This window comes from Neocloeon triangulifer, unplaced genomic scaffold (assembly GCF_031216515.1).
Source record: "Neocloeon triangulifer isolate White Clay Creek 2 clone unplaced genomic scaffold, ASM3121651v1 ptg000022l, whole genome shotgun sequence".
Classification (NCBI taxonomy): domain Eukaryota; kingdom Metazoa; phylum Arthropoda; class Insecta; order Ephemeroptera; family Baetidae; genus Neocloeon; species Neocloeon triangulifer.
Genome location: NW_026775562.1, coordinates 2,325,516 through 2,345,329, shown reverse-complemented (window position 1 = coordinate 2,345,329; position 19,814 = coordinate 2,325,516). Strand labels below are relative to the sequence as shown.

At 36.8% G+C, this 19,814-nt stretch overlaps 1 protein-coding gene and 1 long non-coding RNA gene across 8 annotated transcripts in view; one reads left to right on the top strand and one right to left on the bottom strand.

Annotated features, from left to right (window-relative positions):
* Positions 1–19,814, bottom strand: part of LOC132204857 (cell adhesion molecule Dscam2-like) — a 104,432-nt gene that overhangs the window by 66,568 nt on the left and 18,050 nt on the right. For all 6 annotated transcript variants that reach the window (XM_059633701.1, XM_059633697.1, XM_059633700.1 and 3 more), the window contains one exon: positions 8,964–9,034. In XM_059633701.1, coding sequence (XP_059489684.1) covers positions 8,964–9,018 — 55 coding nt within the window. In that variant the 5' untranslated portion in view covers positions 9,019–9,034. The remainder of the gene's footprint in view (positions 1–8,963; positions 9,035–19,814) is intronic.
* Positions 698–3,574, top strand: LOC132204435 (uncharacterized). Of its 2 annotated transcripts, none has more exons than XR_009442527.1 (4): positions 698–900; positions 994–1,087; positions 1,295–1,364; positions 1,503–3,574. It is a non-coding gene; the product is annotated as an uncharacterized LOC132204435 (long non-coding RNA). The 2 variants fall into 2 exon arrangements; XR_009442526.1 differs by having other exon boundaries at positions 994–1,206.

The window sequence follows — 19,814 nt, the reverse complement described above, 5'->3', positions numbered from 1 at the left end:
AGAGCACGTCTGAGGCATAATTAGACGGGCGACGGCAGCTACGAGATAGGGCACGTTTTTGCGAATTCTTTTGCTCTTCGGTGCAGAGTTGAAAGGGTCGATGCTTTTGGTAATGCAGAGAAAATAATAGAAAGGGTTGGTTGGTGTGTGTGTGTGCGAGATAAACCAACGGGCTGACAGACAAGTGGCAAGAAGGGCGGCAAATTTTCCCTTCTTCTCTTTCGCTCTCGTCGGCCCCGCACCGTTTAACGACGCCAATTTATCTCCGGCCGGAATTGCTCGCGAGCTCTTTCACTTCTGTCTCTCAAGGCCTGCCCGGCCACTCTCCGGAGAAAATTAACTTTGGATACTTTTCCCACTCACTCAGTTACATAGAGAAGAGAACAAGACCAACATAAATTGAATAAATAAGAGTGCAGTGCAAATTTTAACTCGGGATTTTGGACAAATTTTGAAAAAATTCAAAATTTTCATTCAGAAGAAAGATTTTTTACACTTCTTGTTCTTTATATGATTTTTTTTTATAAATTATTAAGAACCAAACTATAAAATAATTAATTTTTTCTATGGTTTTAAACTGATAACATTGACACAATTAGAGATCTTGTGGTTGTTTTATTCAAAGGCAGGAAAACCGATTAGATTGCGGCATTTAATGTTTCCTTGTGATTAGCTCATTCTGTTTGAAACATGGACGAATACGAGAGGCCATTTGCTGCTCCAGGTTGTTCCCGTTGGGCCGCTTCTGAAAGTTCAGTTGAAATTCGACTGCCCAAGATAAACAAAGTTGATTCAAAGACGAGGTGGTCGGAAAGGGACCTGACGATCGCCCTCGTCCTCTACATCATTTTTGCAATACTAGGAACGGTGCTGTTAAACTATTTCCTTTTCACAGCAAGAGTAAGGAAAAACATTAAATTTTAAGTTTTGAGAATTTTTTTATTTTTTATTTTTTTATTTTTTAAATTCATTGAAATTTGGAATTTTATTTAGGTTTGTGAAGGAGAAGAGGAACTGCTGAATTTAATAAAATCGCTAGAATATCAGATTGTTTCTATCACGCACGGTATATCATCAATTCACTAAGGTTTGTGGGAGTTTTTTTCAAACGAAAAAATAATAAATATTACATAACAAATTATTTGAAGTGGAAACTTCAAAAATATTGGAAGTGATTTTCAGTTCAAATCCAGTGGAATTTAATCAGTGAGTTTCTTCTATAAAAAAAACTAATTAATTTAAACTGAAAAAAGAATTAAAACTTGATTGTGAGACTTTTACATTAATTTTTCAGATACATTATAATGGAGGAAAAACTATACGAATCAAACAAAATCAAATTTTGATTTTAGGAGGATCTTTAGGTATAAATTTATAAATAATATTCCATAGATTCATTTCCTTTGTCACTGTTAATCTAGCTTGTTTGAATTGACTTTTATATTTGCCAATCAAACTCCAATTTAACTTGTGCGAATCCGTCAAAATCCCATTAATTACAGGCAAACAGATTTAAGTCTGCTCGGCGTTCGGCAGAAAGTTTCAAAATTCCATTTGCACCGTCGGCGAAGAGGAAAATTCTCTCCGCCTTTGAGGATGGTCGCACGCAGAGAGAGAAAGAGAGAGATAGAGAGACGAGTTAATTCGATTGTAGAGGGAGTGATTTATGTGCTTTAATCAAAGAGAGCTGTGCAAATTTCAAGACAATAAATTGGGAGCGATTGTGATAAATCCGAGCCGTGTTAATATTTGCCAAAGCGATTTTCCTCTCCAGATTATAGTCCAATATTAGCCTTATGTACTTTCGAGTACATGGACACACACGTTGTAATAAGTTGCGCACACTGGCTGAGCCGGCGATGAAATCGAGCCGCACAAAGAGAAATTCGCCCCGGGCTTGTTTTAATAAAATCCGAGTTTCGCATGTGAAATATGTGCGCCGGCTTTTCGTTCGCTTTACGGCCGTTTTATTAGAAGGCCGAAATTGACTTTTATTGTATTTAACGGCGCCGTAAATTCCCGAGGTAAAGCAGCCGGATAATATCCATCCTGTGCAACGTTTTATGGACTGCTAAAATGTATATAAAACTGCTCTACATTGATTTTCAGTCGTCTTTTTAAGTTTTTATATTTAATCTTTAGAGAGTCAAAATTAATACTTCCCGTATTACATAATTTTCCAAGAAAAGTTCAAAGATGCCCTAGAAATGATTTTTGTGTACACTAATTATGCAAATTTCCGAACTGGTAGCCATCTTGGATGAAATAATGGCAACATTTTGATTGATCCAACAACAATGAAAAATTAATTCCATTGTTGAATGATCCCTCATTGTTTCAAAGAATCTAAAATGTATGACTTGCAATCAAGCTTGTAACAAAATTATTGGCAAAATTGATAATTGAAATTAATGTACAGAATGTGACAAATTAAGAAAAATGAACAATAATATTAATAACAAAATTTTCTATTCTCAAATTCAATAAAAAGAATGCAAATCGTTTGTAATTTTTTCATTTATTTACAAGATTGAGCTAATTTCAAACTTCTTCACTTCAAGTTTTAACTCGATTTGCATCAACTTAAAATTCAATATAAGAGAAAATTTAGCAAGTTTGAAGCTCATCCATCAAAGTGAAGGACGTCACGCGCAGCCTCTTTAATATTTCGATTACACATCTGGCAGAATGTTTCTGCTTTGGTATATACATTTGACGTGCAGCGATGTTTGCTCGATGGGACTTCACAAACATTCTCCATCGCCGCGAGATTTCTTTTTATCGGCGGGATAAGTAAGCAGCTCTCTTTCTCTCGTCGTTGCTTTCTGCTGGCGCAGACACGCATTTTTTGCGCCACTCTCGGACTGTCAGCGCCAGAGATGAGATTTTACCACTACATGTGACGAGCGGTATAAAAAGAGAGAGACAATATAATCCCGTATCGATACACAACGACACACAAGAGCGACTTTCCGGCTGTCATTTTCTTCTCCGACTCACGGCCCACGAAAATGCGGCGCCGCCAGTAAAAAGAAAATCCAATCAGGACGACGCCGCAGATCGGCACAAACATTGTAAACAAACACACCGATCGAGTCGCATCATCAAACTTTAATCAGGAGTGACGTGAAAAATAATGTGGAAAAATATGGTGAAGGGAAAGTGAAGATTAGCTAGCAAAAGGGATACAAAATGTAAAAAAAAAATAACTTTAAATAAAAATTAAAGGAAAAAATACGAAACGTAAAAAAATAAATAAAATTAAAAATTAAAGAAAAAAAATACTATGTAAAAAAAATTTAATAATAATGAAGGTAAAAATATGAAATAAAATAAAATAAAAAATTAGAGAAAAAATTAATTCAAAATAAAAAAATTATTTTTAAATATTTGACTTTCCTAGCCTCCACCAGAACCCTTTCTATCCCCCTCTCTCGGGTATATTTTTCAATGAAGGTTCGCACGACGGATTTGCAGTACGTGATTAGCATGCGAAATTCGGTGCGTGGCGGGTGGAGGCGAAAACCACACCAAAGAGCGGCACGTCGCAAACTCATCATCGTCGCCGCTCTCTCTATCTCTCTCTCTCTCTCTCTCGCTCACGGATTGATGTTAATTGCGAAAGAGCAATTACTCAGTCGCAGCCAGCGGAGAGGTAATTATCCGTTGGTGGCGCACAACGATTGTCACCAGAGCCTACCCCCAGCAGCAAAGTGTCACAATTTTAATCCACCTGGGGAAAAGCGAAATTGTTTTATTACCTTCGCAACTACGTGACTGTCTCGGCAAGTTGAGGAATATAATGTTCATTGAAATAGGTTTTCTTTTAAAAAGGTTGAAAAAAGTATAAATTAATTTAATTTTTCAAACTTGCCTTCAATCGACACACATTTTTTCTGGCAGCCATTGTGAGTAAATTGGTAAAAACTCTTAAATTTTAGTTTTTTTTTAACTTTAAGATCACTTTTTTATAAATCGTTGAAATCGTCTTTTTATATGCCTATTTATTTCAATAAAGAATCAAAACTTCATAACTTTGAACTGGATGTAAAACCGTTTTGGCGATTTTTGTCCTTGCCCTTTTTTGCACCCAGAGGTGGCGAGGGACTATTAAAAGAGGGCGAATTTTACGAGCGCGCCGTGTATGTGTGCGAATCGAGATAAATGAGAGCGATATCGTCGAGGAGAAACCTTTCGGCCTGTGTCAAAGTGGCTCGCAGGAAACCCGTTAAATTTTGATTACTTTTTAATTAACTTTTATACGCCCAAGGTAGGCAGCGCCACAATAATGAAAGCGAACGGCGCTCGCTGATTGCCTGCCCGCCTCCTCGACACGGATACGCACCCACCTTTGTGACGTTTTTTCGTAAAGAATAAAAAATACATTTTTGTTGATGGAATAATTACGGCTTCCGAAACAATCAAACTCAATCAGTGCAAACAGTTGATATTTCCTATAAAATGATTATTTTTTTGAAATGGAAAAAATAACAAATAAAATCCGCCGCATATCTGAAAAAGGGTTGTTGACGAGCTCACTTATCGGCAAAGTTGGGTCGTAATTCGGCTTATCGCGAAGTTCTTCACTATTTTTTGCTGCCGCGTCTCTTTCTTTCTTTTCCTCTCTTGAAGAAGATTAAATAAGCAGTAATAAAGCAGTAGTTGGACGGACGTACGATGAAAAGATAATTCAATATATATTTTATCAAGAGCGCCGTACATATATCGGCGGCCGCCATGTTTTTCTTCATTAAAAAGTTTCGCCGCTCGTGAAACTTTTGCCGGGATAGCGGGGAATATATTTATTAAGAGGCTCTTTCCGCGTATCTATCTATCATCGTGCACGCGGCTCGGGTTGCATACTTAAAGGGGTCGAACGTGCCTCACAACTTAATTCAAGCGGTCGGCGTACTAATTAGCCGAAATTCCTCACAGAAAACAAGCGATCAACCGAAATTATGGAAATTTCTTTGGTCCAACTTTCAAAGTAAATGTAAAGTTAGAAAGTAAATCCATAATGACTTAATTTGGTTAAGAAATTCTTCAATGCGAATAATGAGCGCATTTATTCATATTTTTTCAATGTAAATTAATAAAAATTATTTGAAATTATAAAAATTAAAAATGGCATTTACATTTTAATAACATAAAATTTTAGCTCTTGTGCGATAAAATTTTGTAATTTTCAGAAAGCAATTAGGACGCGGAAGATGTTTGTTTCTCCTGCGCGCACGTAAATGAGAATTCGCCTCTTGAGCGTGTTGATGCTTTGCCTGAAAAGCTCCTTCTTCGTGCGGCAGAAAGCGATTTCGTCTCGAGCGTGTGTTAATGAATTTATTTGTGCGCGCAAGATGCGGCTGCGGATTTGAATGGGAGAGACGCTCGCTCTCTCGTTCCCTACCTCTCCTGGTTGCGGTTTATAATTACGATCAATTAAACAGGCAGCCGCACTCGGCGCGTCCGTTTAATGAGAGAGACACGCACAATTACGCGACGACGCCGAGCAAACAAGGCGCTCCGATTTCCAGTTTAGAACACGGAAAAGCCGACACCGCGCCCACAATTAAAAAAAAATAATAAGTGCAAGGTAGGCAACCCGCTTGACACAGGTGAGAAGCGAGCTGCATATTTAAAATTTCTTTCAGGCGCAAATTTTGAAGTTTTTTATTTTCTAATAATGATTTTCTATTAATAATAAAAAAATATTAAGTATGTTGATTTTTACTTCAAATTACATGTTCTGTTTTAGAATTTAAAACAAAAATCCTGGGTAATTTTTCAATTTTAGTGAATTTGAGGTCAAATCAAAAGTCACCAAAAGTGGTGTCCTTGACCTGAGACCTACAATTTTACTTTTGCGGATTTTAAGTCTAAAATTCTTAGTAAAAGATTTTTTTATTGGACGGGCAGTTTAATTTATTATTTTTTTTAAATTAGTTCAAAATTAAAACACGGAATTCCGGAGCAAGGGGCGGTTGCGACGCTCGAGGGTTGCTCTTTAATGCGGGTAGTTTCTCAGAGTGCGCGTCGAAATTACGAAATTAGAAGTGTTAAATTTGGCCCGTCGAGTGGCGGCGCGCGGCCTTTGGTGCAATAACAAATGAGAGTTCGCCGGCAAGGGAGATTTAAATCCCGCACATAAATTAAAGACGTCGCCGCTCCAGGGTAAAGCAGCAGAGCAAAGAGAGCCCTCTCGTTGCAAATTGCTCGGGATTGTGCGCCACTCCAGAGAGAGCGAATGGCATCAGCAGGTCGTAATATCAACTTAACTACTCATAACACAGTCTTTTGCTTACATGTTTTCGCTCTTTGCCGTATTTATGCACGGCTGCCATCGTTTGAATTAACCCTCGAGGCCGGAACGCTTCAACCTGCGACGTAAATTCAACTTCCTCCGTTTATATTCTACTTTTAACGAAATGACTTCCATTGTGTCAATATTTGTAAAAAAAAAAAGACAAAATTGTTATTTAGAGATTGTTTTCGTCGTTTTGCTTGAAGTAGAAAATTTCTGATTATTTCTTCTGAAAGCACAAGCGCAGATAATTTAAAAACTTTATAATAGATCAAAAATCAACAGCTAATTGTTTTAAAATAAGAAAGTTTCAATAGAAGAAATTTGATTCAAGCCATTTAATTCATAGTTGAGCCAAAAAGTTTATTATTATAATTTATTTTTAAAATTACAATATAAAGTTCTTTATTCAAGTTCTAAGAATGGCGGCTAAAAAGTTTTCCGCGTTCTTAAAATTTCAATTCTTGTTGAATTTTTAAATTGAAACTCTGTTTTTTCTTACATATCATTTAAATTCTATCAAGTTGAGATATAAAAATATGAAGAAATATTTTATCTCTCGCTGACTTTTAACAACAAATTTCCATCATGCCCGTTGGAGCGACGTGGATGAAAAAAGGTCGCTACATAAATTTTGCACGAGTTTCATTTCGCGAGGCTGTCGGGTGCAATTTGCAAGGCGGGCCGTCGCAAATTCGGCGCGAAAGCAATTTAATAACAAAGCAAACTTTGACACAAAGCAGGCGCTGTGTGTATAAATTTCGCGCCCCTTTTTCCAGCCTAGTGTTTATCAAAGACAAAGGGCGAGGGTAAAAAAAATCATCGCCCCGATAAATAATTATGAGACGAGGCGAGCGAGCCGAATTTTGAGCGCGGCTCTGTGTGTCAGTGGCTGCCGATGATGGAAAATCGATGCGATGATGGAGCTTGCCATGCATAAATATTCATTATGCTATACGTTGGCCGTTCGGTCGCACGGCCATTGTTGTTTGGTATTAATTAGCGGGATAAATATTTGCCTCTGTTCAAAGCCCGGCGAGGCAATATCATTATTGGCCCCAGTCCGTTCGCTCAAATAATCCACACGTGCTGTTTGTTCCGAAACATGGCCAACATTTGACTTTGGCGCCGTGTAAGAGAGACGATAATTACGTAATTCGCTGAAATTAGCAAATAAATTAATGAAAAAGCGGCCGTGAATGGGATATAGTTGAATGTAACTTAATAAAATTGAAAATAATTGAAAAAAGGAGAATTAAATTCAAACTTTAAACAAGGAATCATTGAAAAAACCTATAAAAATTAGTAGGAAATCTTTATAGCCGTAAGACTTCGAAATTGAGGTCTAAGAACGACTTCTAATCTGTTTAAATTTATGAATATTTGACGTGAAAAATGCAGTCTGGTTAGAAATTAAAATATTTTTGATAATAATATAGAATAAACTGACATATCGGATGAGTGAAAATCATTGCAGGGTCGTAATTTAACTGAAATGTCACGTTCTGGCGGTTTCATCGAGTGAATCGACAGGCGTCCTGCAGAATTTCCAACCTGGCAGTATTTGGAGGGTCGCGGCGCGCACTTGTGTTCCCTTTTGACACGGAAAACCGATCGCATGGAGAGGCTCAGTTGAGTGCGTGTGGCGGCGCCGGAATTTTATTCCGCGGCTCGCTATCTCGATGATATTGATGAAACGCCCTCGACTATTGACAGCGACCTGCATCATTGCCGCCCCCAATGATACTGATGGAATTCCAGACCGCACCAGACCGCTTTGTTCGATGACGCGCCGTGTCTGTTGCGGTGTTGTTGCGTCCGCATTTAATGGATTTGCACACGCCTCGTTGTTACACCTTTTGCGAATATTCGATCCGATCGTAAAATGAAATTTCCAGCCAAAATTCATTTCACAATAGAAGTTGGTGTAAAGCGTAAAGGGCGTTGAAATTTTCTAAAAATATCTTGCATTCAAAAATTCGGATAAATTTGCTTGAAACGACTCCAAAGATCATTTTCAGACCATTTTTTAATTTTCCAGTTGCAGCCATTATTGAATAAAATGGCAGCTACACTTCTGAAATGCTGCTAATTTAGACAATTTTTGTTTAAATCATATTTTCTTTCACTGAAATAGTCTTTGAAAGAAGAAGGCAATTAATAAAAAAAAAACTTATAACAAGAATAAAATTCTACTAAAATTAATCACATTAATTTTGACGATTCCAGAAAATGAATTGTGGAGCAGAAGTGGGGGAAAATAACCAGGTTATTCAAATTTTTAATTTCTCAGCCAACTGGAACAAAAACCGGCCAAATTTAAGTTACTTTATCTTACATACATCAATTTTGATTTTGATTTTTGTGGCATATCCTCGGAATTATCTTTTAAAATCTATTCGAATAACGATTTAAAAACTTTTCAAAGTAAAAGTTTTTAAAAAACGAATTTTCAGAACGTGGAAATAAAAATTTAAGAGAATCATGAATAATTTTTGTATCTATCTCTGGCAGAGTTTAATCTACGCGTCGGTTTGCCGCAGCGTGTGCGTCAGATGAATTCGAAACACTTCATTTGGGCGCAAGTAGACGAAACGGACCGGGCAGCACATTTCGCACGTACTCTATATTTTCATCTCTGTGCAGTTTTAAATAATTGAGCACTCACCTCTGCTAGTTAGGGCGGCTGCAAGCAGGAGGACCACGCGCGTCGTGCACAGCATTCTCCTCCTCTCGGTCCTGCAATGCATAAATTTGCATATAGAGCGTTTTCTTAATTACGCACAATAAAACTTCTGAGCGTTAGTTCTCGACACCAAAACCGTAATTAAATTCGGATCGCCTCACACACGCAATCACAAAGCTTCTGAGCGTTCTAATCTTTCAATGAAGCTCTGTGTGAATGAAATGAATGGCCACAGGACTAAAACTTTCCGGCTTCGGACCCGGAGGCCAATCTCAAAATTGAATCTTTTAATCAAATATTTTGCAGAGTTGGAACATCTTCTAAAATCACAAAGGTTTTAAAAGTAAAAATGAGGAGATCATAGGTTGAATTATATTAACAATTTTAAATTAATAATGCATTAAACAATTCTAAGGTTCGCCCATATTTTTCTTGTAGATTTTCAATTTGAAGAAATAGAATTATGCAAAAAATTATTTGTTGAGCCATCCTTAAAAAAAAAAAAACAATTTTCTGATGGATCATTAATATTTAGAATTTATAAAAGCATTATTGACTTAAAATATTATTGAAAATAAAATTATAAATTATTCATTGATATCATACATTTGTTTTCTTCCCGGTTTTTAATTCAAAATGTGCGGTTTTGATGGAAATTCGTGTTTGCCGCGAGGCAAATCGATTCTCTTGTCTCCTCCCTCGGCTGGCGAAACATCATTTCGCCAACTTTTGATTACAATTTACACGGAATCCGCGCGTGCTGCACGTCTGTGCCGAGTCCTGCTGGGAAAAAATAATTACAAAAAGCCGGGAAAATTACACCGCGACTGCTTTTGCGCGCTGCAGCCAGCTTTTTTGTTAATGACAAAAATGAAAATAATCATTCCATTTCCGCCCGGCAGACAAATGATGATACACCCGCGAAATTGCAAAACTTTTCTCGTCTCATCTCGTTGTTTTGCCTCTCCCCATTTAAATGATAATTCGCGATGGAAAATTCATAAGGCGCCTCCTTATCAAGTCCGTCTCTGCGCTCAGTCAGACTGAAAAAATGTAAGCTTTACAGAGGACTGGAAATACAAGTGGATTTCTTGTTCAACGAGATGCAAATTAAAAAAAAATCTGTAAGGGTTAAGATTGAATGTAATGTTTAAGAAAAAATAATAATAAAGTCGCAACAACAGCCACTCTTGACTAACGAGAACCTTTTAACATAAATCAGATTTTATTTTCTATAAAAAAAGGTCCTTTGTGCTTGGAAATCGCCGATTTAGATATAGTCGCTTCTCTCTTTTGGCGGTAATTGAAGCATTTTGTGCCTTGAAAGCTTTTAGATTCGCAGCGAGATCTGCATGATCCATAGAATAAGGCAATATAATAAGCGGAGAATGCGCTTCGGAACTTTAATAGCAGCGAGAAGAAGTGGCGTGAAGATAATATTGCGCCCGAGACGAGGCTCGAATTCCTTCCTCTCTGAGTGAGAAGCGACTGGAAACCGCACCCAGAAATTCCAGATGAGAGACGAACGAGCCTGCGAGAGAATTTTATTTATAACGCGCGCATCATTATGCAGCCAGCGGCGAATTCCCAGACAACGTTCGCCGAGAGAATTAAAAGTGGAACAGGAATTTCGCGTTAATGAGAAATTCTGAAAATTAATTCATGCAAATCGCGCTCAAAATTAAAGATAATATCGGAGAGTTAAGTAAGTCAAAAGCACCAAAATGAGCAAACAAATTTTAATTAAATTGCGATTTAACTGGTCCGATCTTACTATAATTAGAAAAAGGTCACAATGAATCTATTTCTGACTAAAAAACTTTATTTACAAAATATCAAGAATCAAAATCTGATCTGTCCAAACAAACGCCATTTTTTTAGAATAAAAACTGTCAAAAAATAATAATTGCAATGAAATTTTAATTTTAATTATGAATTGTTTGAATAAAAATCTATCATTGCGACTAATGAAAGTAAAATAATTGTGATGAATTTTTGCAAGAATAAATAATGAATGGAAATGAAGATCCCAAACCATGCAGCCAAACCCACAGCATAACGTATCTCTCTAATTAATTACCAACAAGGACTGCTCGACTTAGCAGCTCATTTGAGCGTAATGTGTATCGAAAACATGATGTGCGTGTTTTGTTTTTGCTCGTTGACGAGACAAAAGAAATCAAACACACATCCGGCTGCTGCAAATCCATTGCACGCGGGCTGCACTCACTACTCACGCTGATTGTAATAACAATGATGAGAAAAAACACACACACGTCTCTCGCGGGCCACACAATGGAAAAGCACCCCCGACTGCGGAACAGAAAGTGACGGAAAAATATATGAACCCGCGGCTCTTTGTCTTTGCTTCCAATACAGTACCCACAATCCCCTGACGAGAAAAGTCACCACGGCGGGCAATCAATTTAATTGAAATAAACGCACGCACGAAAATTAGTCAGTCAATCAGAATCGCCAGTTGATGCAAAGGGTAAGTCAGAATATGAGAGAATCGATTCTTGCAGCGATTCTTGAAAACTGATTCTCGAGAAGCGATTCTCGCGCAAGGATTCTCAAGGAATGGTTCTGCGGTGGTTTTTAAATGGCAGAAACTTTCCTCGAGAATCCTTCCGCGAGAATCATTTCTTGAGAATTGCAAGTGAAAAATGTAGCGATGAGGAATATTTTTAAATTTCTGATATTTCTTTGCTCCATTTTTTTCTGAAGCGCTCAGATTTTTATGTCTCAATTTTAACAGTAAACTGCTTTTAACCAAATTGGAGTTTCACTTCTTTTATGAAAACGTACAATTCTTTGTCTCGATCGCGTGCCGGTGAGCCCGAAAAAGAAAACAAGCTAATTTAATATCAATAAAAAGCAATAAGAAAGTGATTACGGACATCATAAAATCTGATTGCCGACTTGATTGAACTTTATTGCAACCGAAAATAAACAAATTAACGAATGGAACTTCTACAAAGTCAATAAATTTTATTATTATTTTTATTTCACATGTAAAAATAAGTTGTTGAAGTCAATTAGTTGGGAAGTTTAAGTTGAAAGTTAAGGGGCAACTCACGTGCCGAGTTTAAAGGAGGTGTCTGATGCAGAAGTTTGGGGCCCGAGAGAGTAATTCCTATTCATTCATTCATTTCTCATCTCGTCACTTTGCATCATTTATTTTAATTTTATCGCGCGCGCGAGCCCGGCTGGGTAGCTCGCCTTCATTATTCACCTCATAACTCGCGCCGCCGCCGCCTAATACTAAGGCTGCCACCGCATTAATTCCGGCTGCTTTCGCTGATAATAATATTATCACTAGCCGAGAGAGCTTTCATACTCGCCCGAGAGAGAGATAGTTCGGTGGCGGGTTAGTAGAAACTCTCGCTAATGCGCGCCCGCATGATAAACGAGCCGAAGACGCACTTCTTATATCCCCCACACTTCGATTATTTGCTTAAAGAGGATCGCCCATTCAAAGCAGTTTGAAAGTTTAAAAAATTATGCAAATTTACCAGTTAATGGATGGTTTAAAGTTTACATTCTAGCTATAAAATTACTTGAATTTAGTCATCTGTGTCGACAAAAACATATGTTTTGACACCTATGAAGGTACCTTTCTTAAAGTTCACATAAACCCTGACTGAGAGAGACCCTGAGCGTAGGTTGCTTCACCCTGAAGGGGTGATGGGTTACCTTCGATGGTTTTCTTGGTAAATTTAAAAGTCAGATGAATTAATTCACATTCATCTTTAAATTGCCTCTAGAGTAGCAGAAAGTCCACCTGAATTGACCTTTGACCCTAATTATCTAGAAATTTGAAAAACTGGCGCTTAAAATTTTGTTAAGTGAAGATTTGGGCCAATTTCAAATTATGAAAAATTTATTCCGAAATGATTTGGTGTCACATTTTGAGTTAGAGGTTCAAAAATTTACCCTTGAACTTTGACCTATGAACTTTTTCAGGGCGTAAGCCATGTATTTTCTTACAATTTATTCATATTTATTTATCCTACGTTTAACAGAAACTGAGAAATTTTTTTTTATAAAAAACTTTCCCCAAAATTCTAAATAAAACTAACAAGATTTTCTCAATCATTTCTGAAGTTTGCGTTAAATAATGCAACAAAAATAGTGGAAATCGATGGAAAATTCCTTTCAGAACAAATTCATCAATTTTTACGTGGAAATGACATGGTGTAATCGGCTCTGCAGGTTCATCAAAGGTATAATTATATGAAATTACTGGATGGAAAAATTAGAGGCGATACAAAAGTGAGTGACAAAGGCGTTCCTTTCAGAGGAGCGGCATTAAATATTCAAAGCGATCTCCCCCGGCAGCTGCTTTTTCCGCACGAGTCGCCTCTTTTGCTCCGATTTTTTTCTCTCTCGCTCGCAAAGTGTGTCGAACGGAAATTACAGGTCTCATTTGCGAGTTTGTAATAATCTGTTAGCACCAGAGAGCGAGTGGCGTCGTTAATGCGAAATAATGATCGGCAGTCTTTCGAGATGTCGTCGCGAGGTATAATTTCGGTTGTGCGTGACGCCCAAATGAGACCAACCTACTAATCATTTTTTGATTCGCAAGACCATTCAAACTGCGAGCATAAAGACATTTCCCTTCCTTAATGCAAACTTGAAAGTTAAAACGTGCACTTGATACACAAGTAAAATAAATGGAACTCTAGACTCATTAAAATCTGCATTTAAAAAAAAAAATTAATTTCTTTTTTTTCATTTTTTAATTTTGGATTTTTTTGCAATAACAAAAGAAAATTATGATTAATTGCGCAAATTTTTGTACAAGTTAATTTAAAACCACCAGTGTTTATTTATTTTCTTTTAAAGTTACCGAGGTAAATTAATTTTTAGAATCGCCTTTTAATTTAATTTTCATGAAACAAAGCTTAACATTAAGATATAAAAAATTTACATCTCTTTAATAACTGTAATTATTTTGATTTTCTCCGAATTCTTTGAAAGCTCAATTTCTCCGAAGGCAAGTGAAGCGTTAGGCATTTCGTTCGTAATAATCTACTGCTATTTGTGAAAGGTGTTTCGCTGGTGGGAAGAGAAGAGGCGGCGGCTGATTTGATGAATTTTCTCCGTCGCCGTCTTTTCTTGTCAGCCCCGAGGCGCGTCTTCGCAAAATCCGAGCTTGCTGAGGCGCGAATGACATCGACCAAATAATCAAGAAACAAGGGAAATCCACCATCAAATCTTGAATAATTTTAAAAGGATAATTATTTTATTGCAATCCGAATTAATAAGAGGGATAAATTTTAATTGAATATCAAATTGATGAATTTTTCCTCAAATATATCCATTTTTTAGTTTAATTTTATTAATAGCATAGTTTTATTTCAAATTATATTGTAATCAAACCTTTAATTTGAGGAAGTTTTACTTTCACAATTTTTGGTATAGCTTCGCATGGTGGTGTGCCCTTTGGTTTCACCTCGTCTCTCTCGTCATTTGATGGATGTATATAGGTGAGGAGCGGAGGTTCATCTCTTCTCTTCCTCTCTTTTTCGCGCCGGCTCGTCGGTCGCGGGCCTTTGTTAGGGAGGCAAATGCCGATACACAAATTTTATTTCGATCCATATACGAACAGGGCGAGGACATGGCCGCGCATCGAAATGAGACTCGCTGTCGGTCGGGCGGGCGGTCGGGCGAGCAGCAATAATTTTAAAAAGCTTCAGCTGGAAAGTGATTAAAAATCAGGCCCGCAGGGAGTGGAGTAAAAAACCAGCGCGCCCCAATTCCGGCCGGTGTGCGTCTCCTCTCTATTTTATTTTATCGGCTGCCAGACAGACGGAATATTTGAATATCGGACGAGTGAAAAAAAAATACTCGCTGCCAATAAAAAAGCAGGGACCTCCGGTCGCGGCTCAATATGATCCCATATCTGTCTGTCTGAATAACCAGAGTAGATTTTTCTGAGCGGTTTTTATTCCGCTTAAGCTTTACCTAAAAGCTGATGGGCCAAAAAAAATTGAATCAATATGTTTTGAATTTTTTATTGACCGGAAAAATGGTTGAAAAATAATTAATATTTTTAAAGCTCCTATCAAACGATTTCTAGTGATAGCTTTAAAAATTTAAAAAAAAAAAACAGCGAATAGGAACTAGAATTTTTTTTCAGTTTAATTTTCTCATAACTTAAAATGGCACATTAGAGGTCACTGGGGGTCACCATTAGATTCCTCGTGACCTGGCCTTTACAATTCAGTGTCACACTTGATACTTTGAAGCCAATTTAAATTTGGTGGTGGGGGAAGGTTTTAAACCAATTATAACGCTTGACTCTATTAACAAATATTTCCGCGACCTTGATCTGTTCAGTAACCAATCAATTTCTAGAACCTAAATCGTGCAATTGGTTCTTTATGTGTGTATCAACTGAATGCATGATATGAACTGTAAAAGTAACAAAATAAATCAATTAATTAATTCTAAATTTTAAATTTTAAATTTAGGACCCTTTTTTTAGGACAAATCAGTTTTAGGACAAATGAATTTAGGACAAATAACGGCAACTCGAATACAGAATCGAAAACGTATGATTTAAAATTGGAAAGCAGGTTTTTTTAAGAAATATTTTATATGTTATTTATTCACTGACATTATTTTTATTTGCAAAAATTGAATCATATTTGAATATTTACAACCGGTTTTGTTTTCCATATTAAAGAGCGGCTGTTTCGCTTTAAAAGGCCATTCCAAAGTTGGTCCCGCACGGCGAATAACAATAAATTCCAGCCGGGGCGCGGCGAGAATGCAATTAATAAACCCAAATTGCAGCTCTGGGAAGCTGCTCGCGCCCAATGGGGAATTCAAATTCGCGTGTAAATAATTTCCCCTCCCGCCCCTCCGCGAAATTGCCGGCAAATAAACGGCGTCTCTCTGCGAAATAACGAGGTATAGGTACAATTTCACACATGTGTAGAGAGTGGAGCGTGTGTGTAATAATAACTGGTGAATAATGGCTTTTGTTGGGGGCCCGCATGCGAAAGCAAATAATACGGCATAAGTTGAGATTCGCCGCCTTTGTTGCCGACGAACACCCCCAGCTTGTCGCGCACCATGGAATATTATTAGAGGTTCGTTTTGACGCGCCTGATAACGTGCATTGTTTCCACGAGAAGCCTCCGTTTCCCTTTCAGCCGCAACGCGCCGTACAGCTGCAGTGAAAGGCGAAATTCGCATCAATTTGGTCCGCAATCTCCGTCTATTCAAGAACACGGAATTGAATTATCTTAATTTATTGGCTGCGCAGTTCCATTTTTGAATAAAGTGCTAAGTTTATATAGAAAGTTGGCAAGATAGAAACTATCAAAATAGTCCTTTAAAATTCAATTCACTGAAATATATTACTAAATCTCTGATCGTCTTAAATCAACTGTTAAGATTACAATAGAAGCAACAACTGATAAAACACCAGATTTAAAATCACATGTAACTGTAGGGGCAGATTGTACGACTCAAAGAAAGACTGAAAACACTTAATCTATAGATAAATATAGCTGAAAGAATGGAATACTTCTCAAATTACTGAAATACGACCATAAGCAATCATAATCAAAATTTTGAAATTTTTAGAGAAGGAAAAATGACACCGAAACTTGCATAATAATTATGGAAAGAATTCAAGTGTTTGAAATAAGGTGCAAATTCCAAAAATAAAAATGATATTCGTGTAATATTCCTTATTTTGCCCATTTTTTATTAAAAGGTGTCAATAAATTTTCAATTTTAAAATTGAAAAACTACATTAAAGGTTTCAAATATTTGATTTTAGGTGAAATTTTGTTTCAGAAGTTGTTCATTTTAAATAAATTGATTGAAATAATTGAATTTTAACAATATATTTGTAACAATGTGGACGGACAGTTAAATAACAATAATTTTAATAAATTATTTGAATAAAATTTAACTAAATAAAATGATTGCAAGAAATCTTAAAGTAATTTTAAGTATGTTTATTTAAGGTGAAAGCGGGTTTGTCTCAAATTTGTGATTTTTTTAATCAAATAAACTCTGTTATTTCTTGAGATTTTAAAACCAGATTTTTACTTCTCACCAAATTTGACTGTTAGTAATTTTTTTATTTCAAACAAAAAGCTAAAAATGTGATCAACTTCTAATAACGTTTCCATTTTTATTATTGAAACAATGAGGGCGATTCAAGGGCTAATTTAATCAACCCTTGGCCCCTGATGAAATTTTAATAGCGGTCTAAATCAGCTTTCCCAACATCTCGTTTCAGATGAAAAATTTGCATATTTTTCAAAGTTTAAAAAAAATTAATCCCTTCAACAATAATCAGACACATTATGATTGACAAAGTGTTTGCGTGCTTGTTAGCGAAAGTGTGTGAGGTCCGTGACCGATCGTCGACTATAAACGCCCCCCGCACACCGAACAAGAAGTGCCTATTGTTTCATCGGCGACAGCAAAGACAATAGGGAGGCAGGTTGAAGGGTTGTATGCGTGTGTGTCGGCTGGGGGACGATTGGCCAAACTTATAACTGCAGGATGCAGCGACAATTAGCGACGAGTGCACAGAGACTTGAAGTTTTTTGCCATGAATAATTCCGTCGGCGGCGGGGTGGGGTGGGGGGTCGAGTCACAAAGGCACCCGTTGCTTCGCGCTCGGGTGGTCCTGCGCGCAGTTTTAAGTACTATTCACGTTTTGCTCTCTCTTTCAAAGCGGAAACTTTGCGAAGACGAGAGAGAGAGAGGGTTTGCACCGGTGGCTCCGGAAAAAAATTCAGACTTTTTCGAGCGTTATTGCATTTTTGCTTTTTTACTCGCGCAATCAATATGAGTGCCGGATCAATGCAGGCGAAATGAGTTTATAATTCAAGTTTCGCTTCTTATTTCTTTGACCCGTCGGCCGTGAAATTGGAGCGGCGAGTGGGCGGATCTTGTGAATTATGACGGGGCAGCGTTTGATTTATTTATTTGCATGATGCCGCGTGCGTGCCGCAGAACAAATTGAAATTCGTTTCGCGATTTGTGTTTGTTATCCTGTGAGTTACGGCCCGCAAAGCTCTCATTGTTCACGATTATCTTTTTATGAAACGGTTATATATTCTTAATCCAACAAAATATGAATTCTAAAAAAATATAGACATGAACTAAAACAAAAAATTATTCATTGTACAAAAAACTTCAAACAGTTTTAAAAGATATAAAAAAAAATAATAAAATAAAAATAAAGATACTTTAAATTAATAATCGAATGGCTGCCTCTAAAAGTTTTTAAAATGAGGTGCCTCATAATGTCCAAAAGATAATGTCCTAACGGAAAATATCCTAAAGAAAATGTCCTAAAATGAAGAATTGAAAATATCCTAACGCCTGAAAATTATGCAACGTCAAGTGTCATGATGTGCAACAAAAAATTTCATACTTTCAAGTATATATCTGCTGCTTCAAAATTTATTTTGATTCAAAATAAAATTTTAAACTTATTTAGAAATATTTGGAATTATTGTCATGTAAATTTGAATCAGATTCCTGCACTTTAGAACCCAATTAAAATTTGAAAGAAATATTAATAGGAAAAAAAACTTTCACCGCCTTTCACACATTGGCAATCTGATACTAATAACATCTTTAATTTTTATCCAACATATTTGTGGAATCGTCTTGATCATAAATGACATATTTCAATTAATAAATTTTCATCTCCGTTTCGTTTGTTTACGGGGATTTTTATTGCTTGAATTTGAAATTGGGCCACTCCTTTTTCGTCTTTCTTGATCGAAAGCAGAAAATAAATAAAACGAATTGGCGCAAAAGGAGAAAAACCTTTTGGCTCTCGGCGGAACGAATGTGAGAGGAGGGATACGTGAGAAATTTATTGGCGCATTTTTCATTTATTATCTGGTGTGGCGCGGCGCCTCATCTTACATTATTATATTGGACCGTCCGTGCACGTCGGTCGGCTGGTGCGCGATAAAATGCCACAAAGCGAGGCTCTATTTCATCGCTCGCTGCCTGCCTATACCTATCTCGGTAACAGTACAGTTTACGTCCGGGCAATAATATTTGACGCAATAAAGGAATTATTTCACGTGTGCGCGGCTCCGAGGTATTTTTATTATTGTCATCTCTCCTCTTTTATTGGAGCGCTCTTGTTACACTTTCGCCATTCCCCATTATTTATTTTCCGCCGCGCCGAAATTGAGTCTAACCGAGTGTAAAAAAACGCGCCCAAATTGTTTCCCCACGCAAGAGTCACGCATGTGTGAAGACGGTTTTTCCTTTTTAAGGATATCAAGAAGCGAGAAAAATGGGATGAATCCAACATTGTAAAAAAAAAAAATGAACATTAATTTTTCAAAAATTTTGATGGAAGATTTGCTTATAATTTTGAATCTTTAAACTTGAAGAACTTTTAAAAATTATAGAATTGCATTAATTCTGACACACTCCTGCCTACATGAAATTAACTTTTCATTAGAAATTAATTTCTTTATCAAATTGAGAATTGGCAGTGAAATAATCAGGAAAGCTTGATTGATTCGAATTTCACTACAAAATTCCTTGTGCATTGCATTCCTTAAAATAAGACGTAATATGCAAATTTTGGAAGATTGAGAAATCTGTTGGTGACCAAAAAATTGAACGTCACCGTTAAATTTGTTATGAAAACAACAATTAATATAGGAATCAAGCAATCTCATTGGGCTAAAAGTGAAGTCACCGTCACAATGACATATTGTAACAAAAATTCTGAAATCCATGAAAAATAGCCCTGGAATTGTGCGAATGGAAGCCATTTTAAAATATGGCGGTCGGGGAAATTTTCAATTTTACGTA